This window comes from Cucumis melo, chromosome 7 (assembly GCF_025177605.1).
Source record: "Cucumis melo cultivar AY chromosome 7, USDA_Cmelo_AY_1.0, whole genome shotgun sequence".
NCBI classification, from domain to species: Eukaryota; Viridiplantae; Streptophyta; class Magnoliopsida; order Cucurbitales; family Cucurbitaceae; genus Cucumis; species Cucumis melo.
In genome coordinates, this window is record NC_066863.1 from 17,456,468 (window position 1) to 17,468,150 (window position 11,683).

At 36.0% G+C, this 11,683-nt stretch overlaps 1 protein-coding gene across 4 annotated transcripts in view; it reads right to left on the reverse strand.

Annotated features, from left to right (window-relative positions):
• Window positions 1-712: 712 nt before the first annotated feature.
• The window catches only part of LOC103501185 (uncharacterized), a 33,312-nt gene continuing 22,341 nt past the window's right edge, over window positions 713-11,683 (reverse strand). For all 4 annotated transcript variants that reach the window (XM_008464697.3, XM_008464696.3, XM_051087498.1 and 1 more), the window contains 10 exons: window positions 11,271-11,461; window positions 11,114-11,180; window positions 10,425-10,558; window positions 8,796-8,862; window positions 3,393-3,455; window positions 3,066-3,304; window positions 2,851-2,980; window positions 2,421-2,513; window positions 1,686-1,871; window positions 713-1,463 (listed from right to left, as the gene is read on the reverse strand). In XM_008464697.3, coding sequence (XP_008462919.2) covers window positions 1,167-1,463; window positions 1,686-1,871; window positions 2,421-2,513; window positions 2,851-2,980; window positions 3,066-3,304; window positions 3,393-3,455; window positions 8,796-8,862; window positions 10,425-10,558; window positions 11,114-11,180; window positions 11,271-11,461 — 1,467 coding nt within the window. In that variant the 3' untranslated portion in view covers window positions 713-1,166. The remainder of the gene's footprint in view (window positions 1,464-1,685; window positions 1,872-2,420; window positions 2,514-2,850; window positions 2,981-3,065; window positions 3,305-3,392; window positions 3,456-8,795; window positions 8,863-10,424; window positions 10,559-11,113; window positions 11,181-11,270; window positions 11,462-11,683) is intronic.

Sequence of the window (11,683 nt, forward strand, 5' to 3'; positions counted from 1 at the left end):
GATTCTTAGGTTCGAAAAGGAGAAGCGACGAAATGCACTGGAGGACCGACGACCGACGAACAGTCAGAGTATCTTCGAAGAGCAGAGCGGGAAATTTCAAAAGCCAACGAAAGAAGATGTTTTTTTTTTACTTCAGGTGTTCTACGCGAAAGAGAAGGAAAAGCGAACGTGTGTAGGCGAAAAATTCAATAGAGGGATAGAAATTTAATGAAGGGCATTTTTGTCCATTCACACCCAAATTGTCCTAAAAGTCTTTCTTTTGAAAACTTTTCCCAAAATTCATTTAAACCTCTTTTTTTAACCTATTTTTGGCAATTTCTCATTTACAATTTGAAATTTGATTTCGTGAATAGATATACCAGACAACTTTAAACCCACTGTACATCACAATGTATGTGAAAAAAAAAAATATATGAACATTATTAAATATAACAAAATAAACTAAAATATTTATAAAATATAACAAGATTTTAGATTCGATAATTGATAAGACACGAAAATAGGTCAGGAATAGAATCTAATTTTTTTTAATAGTTTATAAATATTTTCATTTGCAGTGCACGATAATTAAACAATAATTTTTTTAATTTACGTTTCCTTTTAATTAAAAGAATTGTAAATAATTGCAAGTTGGGGGATGTACTAAAAACTTCGAAGTTCCAGTAAAGTATTTGCAATAACCAAGCTCCAGTTCAATTTATTACAGGGTCGGTTGGGCAATCATTTTTGTGATTGATGTAATAAATAAATTACAGTGGAACTACTAAAAACTTCTAAGTTCCAATATAGCATTTACAACGGCTAAACTTTATAGCTCTGTTTGACAATCATTTATGTAATTCATGTGATAACTAAATTACAGTAGAAGTACTAAAAACTTCGAAGTTCTAATAAAGCATTTGCAATGACCAAGCTCCATTCGCTTGAGGCTGCAAGCATACATTCCGGCTTCTGTTGCTTTCAAAGCTGAAAACCTTTCAGTTATGGCGGATTCTATAAATTTGTCAGCCAAAGGAAGTATGATTATCAAGGTATGTTCACCAATCACGAAAATTTTCGGACTATTCCTACAGTAAATGAACACTAATATTCACATAAACCTGCAATGCACTAGACCACATCTTGAATTTTCCCCCATTGAACTAACTGTACAACTCAAGAATTATTTACACTCTCACTTCAACTACATCTCCATCTTTCAATTCTGTATTGGGTAATACCGGCAGACCATTAATCAAAACCAGCCTACCCTCGGATCCAACCCTTCTAGCAGCATCTGCGGCCGTGCTACCAGTTCTTAACCTCATTATCTCACCAAGGGGCCAGCAAACGATTACCACTTCCTCAAGTGTGATGGAGCTTCGACAAACATAATACTCTCCTCCCTGTTTCGCCTGTCTAAAGTTACCAGCTTCACAAAGTAGTTGCTCCTCCCATTGAAGCATCGTTCTCAGAAAATGCACCTGGAATTTGAAGTAAACGTTAAGGCTTAAACATCACTCCACTAATCTTCAATACAAATGACATCACAATCTTATGAGAGTTTAGTTTTTCTTTCTGTTCATGAAGCTTGATTGAATGGGTGTTGCAAAATAAATTCTGGCATTAGATAGCATGATGTACTTTGTAGAATTAATAAAAAAGTTTTTCAAACAGGTAATTTTGTCTAGTCATTAGAACAAAACCTTTGTATTGATGCTAGCGTCAGTGGAGATTGATGCGACTGAGTCTGAACTTGTCCTAGATGTAGCAGTCTCAATTTGTTTGCCCTCAGAAATGGCAGACATTATGGCCCAATATTCAAATTCTTCCTGCTCTGTAAAATCAATGACCTGAATGAAGGTTGGAAGTAGCCGACCAAATTGGTCTTGCTGCATGAGAAGACATCAACCAATGTTATGAACTAGTAAACTATGGGACGTGGCGTTAGAAAACAACAGTGTCTAACTACGACAGTATAGAAAGTAACATATTAGATACTCATGATCCAATTTCTGACTTTCTGTACTGGAATAGTAACAGCAATTAGATGAAAGCTGATAATTTTCGAAGTATTGAGGAAAGAACTATTTCAGCACACCATATGGCCCCTCCTGTCTTAGCTTGCCTATAAAATAACATTAATCCACGTACATATATCCAAGACCCCCATAAATAATGACTGCAAAGTTCATGATAAATTTTGGTAGCACAATACTTTTGCATTCTGCTTTGACAAATCTTACGAGAAGTTGGACATTCTTATTTGGGACAATTTCTGCAACCCCTTTGGCTCTCTTTTTATTCTTTCATTCATAACAATGAAGTCACATCTACATGGATGTCTGAATAAAAGAATACAATGGTGGAGACACCAAGGGAGAAAATAAAAATTAATTCAACCTTAATGACAGCAAAATCACATAAATCTAGACGCATACCTTATGGTACATACCATCCCGACAGAGTGTATACTTCTCTAGACAAGTACACCAATCCCCATGACCTGGTTCACACCACCATTCATCAGTCACCTGAAAAAGAATCAGCAGCAGCACTGGAACAAATCTCAATCTGAACAAGAACTTTGAAAAAAGAATTCAATACAAGATCGAACATTTTATAGCCTACTTTATGTTGAGTGTGAAGTGGACCATTAGATCACCGTTAGGAAAAGAACCTAGCATGGATGAGGTTTGTATTTTATTTTGGTCCTACTTTCCGTTCATATTAAGACATTTAATACTTTTCCAACTAAATCACCATACAAGCTCCCCAAAATATTACTTTACTAATCAAAATTTAATTGCAGCAAACAAAGTTCTTCACGTTAATATGTTCTGAATTATCTGGGCAATCAAGGAACTAAACCTTTTTGTATAATCTAGCATAAGCCTCCCAACGCTTTATTTGGAATGAAGATCTTCGATCAGCCACAGCTTCAGAAGCTGCAAGTCCAAAGCTCACAGCAACAAGCAGTTCCCTTCCGTCCTCATCCACTCTGCAAATACATAATCAAATGTAAACGCAACTTATCGAATTGTTTGCTGCGAGCCTGTTGCATAAATCTAGATTAACGGAAATACCTAATAATAACAGCAGCAAGCAAGTGACTTCCTTCCACTCTAAGAACCGGATGGCCAGCTTTGAGAAAACCATACTTATGAGAATCATCTTCAATGGAATTCTGGAACTCTGAATCAGAGAAATACCGTGATACATCTCTTTCAGATTCATCTTTGCTGCTTAACGACGGGATTTTGTTTCCGTTTTCCTTGTAAAGCCAATGTGCAGCAAGTCCATGTTCAGCATATTCATGCATCCTCTAGAAAAAGAAATAAGAGTCAAATGATACAACACGAAAGCCTGATAAGAAGCTCACAAACTTCATCCTGATAGAAGTTTGTTAATACCTGTGTTCTTATTTGTACTTCCAAAGGAGAGTTATCGGGACCCAATACTGCAGTGTGCAGAGACTGAAATCATAAATTGAAAGTTAAGCAGAGGCCATGAATGGAGGACTACATGCCAGAGGAAAAAAGTTAAGCTTTGTAAATGATTATTAACAAAATACAAAGAACACTACTCTTTTGAGAAATCCTGTCTTTGGGTTATGCTCTTCTTTTGTGAATTTCATACAAAGAATTCGGAAGAAGAAGAAGAGAGGCAACCTTGTGTAATTCAATTTCTTAATTTTAGTACTTTTCTGAATTCATTTTGATTTTGAGTAATATTTCCTTTGTCAATGGGAAGGGCGTACAAACCAACAGGAGTTGAACTCATTTTAGTATGTACCATAAGAAGAGTTTTTTCTGTAACTTCCTTTGATTTTTTGGTTGAGTCTTTGTTGGATTTCCAACCCAGAATTCTCAAGAAGAGAATGAACAATTTTATTGAATCTCAATGTAAATTGCTTACAATATAAGAATCAAGTAATTAATTACAAATTGTAATTCATTGTAATTCATTCACAAACAACTCTCTAGCTGTAACCCCTATCTTCAAGAACTCATAGTAGAAACTGCCGCAATGAAAATATTCACTAACTTTCTCACTCTTATAGCTATTTGTACTCTTCTAAGTGGTCCCCCTTATAACCAACTAACAACTATCCTATCACTTCTTATTTAAATTCTTCCTTATCTGATATTAATGAATAATCGGTGGTCTAACATTACATTCTCGCTCCAGTTTCACCTTGTCCTCAAGGTGTAAGTTCAGAAATGATTGTTGAAAGTCATCATATTTCTCCCACATAGCCTCATGACTCAGTAATCCTTTCCAACTCATCAATACCTCCTAGTTTCCTTTATCATTGTTCTAGTAACCATAGGCTTCATCTGGGACCGCCAGCCACTCATGATTTTCTGTCATGTAAGAGTCAAATCTTGTGAATTTTGACAATCACCGAAAGCTCTCTTCAATTGAGAAATATGGAACACAAGATGAATAGATGCAGAAGGTGGCAACTCCAGCTTATAAGCAACAACTCCTATCCTACCTGGGTGAAAGTTTCTCATTTCTTCGTTTCTTCATAGTAACTTGTTTATATAGTCTTAGTTTCAAATAAACCATATCTCCTTCCTCAAATTCAACATGTCTTCACTTCAAATCTGCATAGGTTTTCATCTTGTCTTGAGTCACTCTTAAATGTTCCTTCAACACTTCTAAAGCTATATCTCTTTGCTTTAGTTGATCATCAAGTGTAGAGTTAGTTGTGCTATGATCCCCATAAAACACCAATGGTGAGTTCTGCCATACACAACTTGAAAAGGGGATACTCCAAGTGACCTCTGGTATGTTGTGTTATACCAGCATTCCGCCTAGTGAATCCATTTGATCCACTCTTTTGGCCTCTCCCCACAAAAACAGAGCAAGTAAGCTTCTACCGAACGATTAACTACCTCTTTTTGCCCATTCGTTTGAAGGTGGTAAGTTGTGCTCTTGTTTCATTTAGTTCCAGCCAAACAAAATAACTCCTTCCAGAAATAGCTCAAGAAACTTTTATCTCTATCAGACACAATTGACTGTGGAAAACCATGCAGTCTAACCACCTCCTTGACAAACAGTTCTACCACAATTTTGGCATCAAAATGATGTTTCAATGTAATAAAATTGCCATACTTACTAAACCGGTCCACTACTACCAAAATTACTTCAAATCCGGCTGCTTTGGGTAATCCTTCAATAAAATCCATTGAAATATCATTCCAAACTCTGCTTGGAATCTCTAACGATGTCAATAAGCCAACTGGAGACAAAGACATGGACTTATTTCGTTGACACATTGCACATTCTTCACAGTGCTTCTGTACATCTCCCTTCATTCCTTGCCAAAATAATTCTCCTATTAGTCTTTTATACGTTCGAAGGAAACCTGAATGACCCCCAAAAACAGAGTCATGGTAGGTATGAAGGATAGTTGGGATCAAAGTTGAGTTCTTTGCAATGACCAACCACCCTTTATACTGTAGCATATCTTGCTGTAAAGTATACTTCTGTACCACATATCTTGCTGTAAACTATACTTCTGTACCTCTTCCTCCTCTGATTCTCCTTATAATCTCCTTAAAATGATCATCATTTCCCACTTCTTCCTTGATGACCTTTAAATCAATCAATGCTGGAGCTGTCAATTGATTTAGATGCACCATAGAAGGCACTCTAGACAAAGCATCAACTGCTTTATTTTTCAATCCCAGCTTGTAAATCACCTCAAATGAATATCTTAACAATTTCGCAATTCATTTCTGGTACTGCGATTGAATTACCCGTTGTTCAAGTAAGAATTTAAGGGATCTTTGGTTAGTCTTCACTACAAATCTCCTTCCCAACAAATATGGTCGCCAATGCTGAACAGCCAAGACTACAGCCATAAGTTCCCTCTCATATACAGGCTTGGCACGATCCCTTAAAGCTAAAGTATGGCTGAAAAATGCAATTGGTCTCTTGATCTGCATTAAAACTGCTCCCACACCATATCCTGATGCATCTGTCTCTACTTCAAAAGGCAAATTAAAATCTGGTAACGCCAACACTGGCAATGTCATCATAGCCTCCTTTCATCTGTCAAATGCCAACTGGGTTTCCTCATTCCATTTAAAAGCTTCCAATTTCAATAGCTGAGTTAAAGGAGCCACAATGGAACCATAGTTCTGCACAAATCTCCTGTAGTATCCAATAAGCCCTAGAAATCCCCACAACTCCCTCACATTTGTTGGTACCGACCACTGTTTAATTGATCTGGTTTTTTCTGGATCAACTTCTACACCTTGTCCTGAAACAATGTGGCCAAGATACTCTACCTTCTGAAAAGCAAAACTGCATTTCTTTTTGTTAGCATATAGTTTGTGCTCACGTAAGACTTCAAGCACCAGTTCTAAATGATATATATGCTCTTCCATTCCTCTGCTATATATCAATATATCATCAAAAAACACCAAGACAAATTTCCTCATATATGACCGAAAAATAGAATTCATAAGAGACTGAAATGTAGCTGGTGCATTTCTTAAACCAAAGGGCATCATTAAAAATTCATAGTGCCCCTCATGAGTTCTAAATGCAGTTTTCTCTGTATCTTCCTTGTGCCTTCTTATTTGATGATATCCAACCTTTAAGTCAATTTTAGAAAAGAGATTTGCACCATTAAGTTCATCAAATAATTCCTCAATAACGAGAATGGGAAACTTATATTGTATTGTTTCGTTATTGAATGCGCGATAGTCTGCACAGAATCTCCAACTTCCATCTTTTTTCTTGACCAGTAACACCGGACTTGAGTAGGGACTATTGCTTGGCTGTATAATTCCAGAAGATAACATTTCATCAACCAGCCTTTCCATCTCTGCTTTTTGGTGAAATGCATATCTGTAAGGTCTGACATTCACTGGAACAGTCCCTAATTTCATATGTATCTGATGTTCAATTGCTCTCCTTGGAGGCACTGGCCACTCAAAGACATCATTAAATTTGTCTAACATTGTCTGCACATCAGCTGGTACCATATTGACTTCTTCTTCCATTACTTCTTCAGATAAAATTACTCCTCCCTCTAATGCTCTGCACTCAACTAGGTACCCTTGATCAGAATCAGTCCATGCTTTCATCAGTGTTTTCAGTCCCACTCTGGTTTTTGTTATACTCGGATCTCCTTTGATTATAATTTTCTTGCCTTCATGTACGAAGGTCATGGTCAAATTCCTCCAGTCTGTTTCTGTAACTCCCAGAGAGTACAACCACTGCATACCTAAAAATTGCATCAACCCCCCTAACTTCAAGGGTAAGAAATTTGTCATCACCTTCCAATCATTTAACATGATCTCAACATTCTCGCAAACACCCCTTTCCTTTAATGGCAGCTCCAGACCCCTGAATTACACCATAATGGGAAGTCTCCTTGGTATGCAGCTTCATCTCATTCACCAACTTATCTAAGATAAAATTGTGAGTCGCTCCACAATCAATTAATATAACTACCTCTTCTCCTTGTAGTTTTCCTCTAACTTTCATGGTTCCAGGATTTGTAAGACCAACCAACGAATTAATGGACAATTCCACAACATTAACTCCTCCTTCCATCTCAAACACGTTCAACTCCTTCGGGTCATAACAATCTTCTTCAATGATCTCTTCTTCTACATTGTCATCGTGTACCACGAGTATTCTCAACCCTCTGAGTTCCATATCTTTACATTTATGCCCGAAGTGATATTTCTCATCACACTTGAAGCATAAACCTTTCTCTCTCTTAACTATAAATTCTACATCAAAGAGAGGTTTACTCGGACCTTCCTTCTTGACTTCACCATTCACAGTACTTTGTAGTGTAATCGTTCTCATTGGAGTCGTCTTATTATTCTTCCCGTCGTTAAAAGTTGAAGCTGCATTCGGTTTATTATAATTGGCCGGATTGTACAAGTACTTTCCTCCTGAATACCCGTACAAATTAGCTTCTCTCCAAATAATCTCTCTAATTTCCGCTTTCAATGCTAACCGCCACTTCTTTCATTTTACTCGACGAACCTTCCGTATCGGAAGTCGTAACTGATTTCTCATTAACAATAGTTTCAATTTACTTCATAAGTACATGGTGTTGCTGTTGTTGATTATCGGCTTTCGAACTCAACCGATTCAAGTTCTTCATCAACGCTTGTTGATGTTGCTGTTTTTCGTTCTGCACATTCAGGCGCTCAATGTTTTCATTGATCGTCAACAGCTTTTCTTCCATCATCGGCAACTTCTATAAGTCGATCTTCATTTCCGAAACCTCCTGCTCCAACGATTCAAACCTTTCCTCATGTTTCTTAGTCATTTTCTTTGGTTTTCTTAGGTTTGTTGCTCTGATACCAATATGTTGGATCTCAAATCCAACGCAAAATTCTCAAGAAGAGAACGAACAATTTTATTGAATCTCAGTGTAAATTGCTTACAATACTGTAACCCTATCTCTCAAGAGATCACAGTAGAAACTACCACAATGAAAATATTCACTAACTAATTTTCTCTCTCTTATAGCTATTTATACTCTTCTAAGTGGCCCCCTTGTAATCGACTAACAACTATCCTATCACTTCTTATTTACATTCTTCTTCCTTCTCTGATATTGATGAATAATTGATGGTCTAACAAGTCTTTCTTCACTACATTCATCAATAAAATTAAGTTCTTATCGTATATTAGTATAGATTTTTCTTTTCTTAAAAAAGCATGCATAATGTTTATAAAAGGTATTTATCTTTTTGGGATTCTTCATTGTTTGGTAATCAAGCATCAAATCAATTCATTAGCAATAAAATAGCATAAACATCTTCAACCTGGTAACCACTAGGCTTCGGGTTAACAATGTAATCGTCAAATTCACCATCAATGGGGGGCCATAATCTGCACAGTGGACATTAAATAATACAATGAGGAAAGAGGAATTAACATATCAAAATCAGTGCCGAGAAGAATTGCAGAGATTATGTATTAAACAAAATTGAATGAAGCCCGCATGTTCTGCAAGTGTTTGCTTGATGTATAATCTAGCTTTACAAATAAGAAAAATATATTTCTCACAATTCAAGTAAAAGATTTGAGAGATATTCGTTCCACAAAACTACTATAAAGGAATGGACTAGAACAGCTAATTTTTCACACCCTGCGTATGACTTGGAGAAGATCTCTTAAAGAGCACTTGGATGAGAAAATTAATTACTGATACAAGTCTCTTTATGTGATCAAAATTCTTTGTTGGTATATTTTATTATATTAACCACTGTATAAATTGTTATTATTGTGCCTGTTCCATTTCTAACATACAATGGGGAAATTATCAAAAATAGCAAAAAAAAGAAAAAATGAAAATATTTACACTAGCAAAATAAAGTGTAATGAATTTTTGTCTTTTAGCGGTTTTTTGCTATAAAGTGTAAGTAGTTTGTTTTTCTTTTTTTTTTAAAAAAACTCCTATACGATATTAATTTGAGATATAATTAAGAAGGTTATTAAAATGAGATAAATAAGTACACAGATACAAATATATAATTATGGAATAACGTCCAAGATTAAACAAAATGAGAGGGGTGGACACGACATCCTATAGAGAACCAAATAACTACGAAAGACGAAATAAACCCACTGGAATCCTTGTTCTATTTTTCCACAAAACCATTGTAATTTATCTTGAAGAGAAACAAGTGTAGTTTCTAGCATGTCAACTCCAGCTTGGTTTGCATATGTGAATACAGTAGATGCACAAAACCATTGTAATTCGTAAATCAAATAAAAGTTTCTGATGTAAGAGTAACATCGAATAATAAAAACATTACTACCTTGTTACAAGTTTAATCATGATACCATTAAAAAAAAAAAGGTTCAAACGTGACACAGAAGCACATGCAAGCACAAAATTATTCCACCAATATGGTTTTGCCAGTGTTGTCAGAAGCAATTGTTTTTATGCGAAACCAACCTTTAATTGAGAAAAAATAATACGACATTTAATATACAAAGTCCACAAAGAAGGATCCAGGCAACATAAAAGGGTTCCAATCAAGAAAAAATGAGACCTGGTGGGTCGGTAATCACAAAAAAGCTTTGTTGCCAATGCCCATAGAGAAATATAGAAACTGACAAGGGACCAAATATCACACAATATCCCTAACAAGCTGGTGCGGTAAACATGTGTAGCATGCATTAGATTACTTCTTTTTTTTTTCTCTCTTTTTTTGATAAAACAAGAATCAATGTTTCTGTTGGAACATGTTATCCAACATTTACGTTGAAGGTTAAACATAAACCCAAAGGTACTGCTAAATAGTGTCCAAACACCTTAGTGCAGTTATCATCCTTACCAATTATCCTTAGCAGAGGAGCTGCCAACGAGAATCTTTCTCATGGGAAAGTCGTTCATCTACAAAATATAAAAGCTTAAAAAAGGATAGAGCATAAGTTCAGTTTACTTGTGTACAGTAGCGAGAAGACTGTAACAACACTGAACAGCAGGTCCATGCAGAGTTCCATTCTTATCCCCAACAACTACCCTTAATGCTCGGGCATCATATACCTTATCGATACTGACGTCTTTTCGTTTCATCTGTGAGTGAAGACACAAAAAGGATTCCATGGTTAAAAACTTAGAACTATGCATAACTACAAACACTTGCATGAAAAGTCATGCAAAGTTCTGCATGCACCCAAAGCAGACATACCAAACCCTGTATAAGAGGCATATCAGAGGAAAACTGAAAAACTAGGTTGACAGCATGCAGTTTGGAATCACTTCGTAGGACGCAGAGAAGAGATTTAATGAGAAACAGAGAGAGGAGCCAACCAAAACTACAATTTTGATCCTTTAAACTAAAAGATCCATTACTTAACAACCTACAAAAATATAAGATAATGTTTCAACTAAGTTGTCCGGAACTAGACTGGCCTCACCACTAACAGTTGGAAATTAAATCCAAAATCACTGGGATAAGATATTGAGAATAGAAGATATTCTGCCAGAATAAAGGCCCGCTCATTATCCTGGGAAAATTTTCAAGTACAAGAACAGAACCCATACTAAAATTGTGCACTATGGGGCAGTAATTGATTATGATTTAGTCATGTCAATATAATGCTAACCAAGAGATGAGTCCATTCTTACCTTGCTGTATATACTATATAAACTCTTTAGTCTGCTGGACAAAGTTACTTCCATCCCTGGAACATAACTGCAAGGATAGGCAGGGAAGCATAATGGACAAATAGCAGCACTACACATGCACAAATAAAATAGAGATATGGAAGAGAAGCAGACGTACGAGGCTGATATAATCAATTCTTGCTCTAATGCTTCTTCACAAACCACCAGAGCTGCTAAAGCATTCCTAGCTTCTTGCACGACTTTTGGTTGTATACAAGCATGAATACTCTTTTGGAGATTACTTAGATAACTTGTCCGTTTCCTTCTGTCTGCCAGGATGTCAAATGGTACAACAGCTTCCAAAAGTTCCTGAAGTAGGGAATGAGAGGATAAATATATATTTATAAATCTATAATTCTTCAAGAACTACTAAATATATACCCCAGGCTCAACCACTTAGGCACAGGAACGTTACATCCTACTCTGATGTTCTAATTTCCTCCTTCAATCATACGCATATTTTTATGAACAAATTAGATTTAAATAAAATAAATGGAAGTACAAAAGAAGATCTTATAAAAGAATCAAACA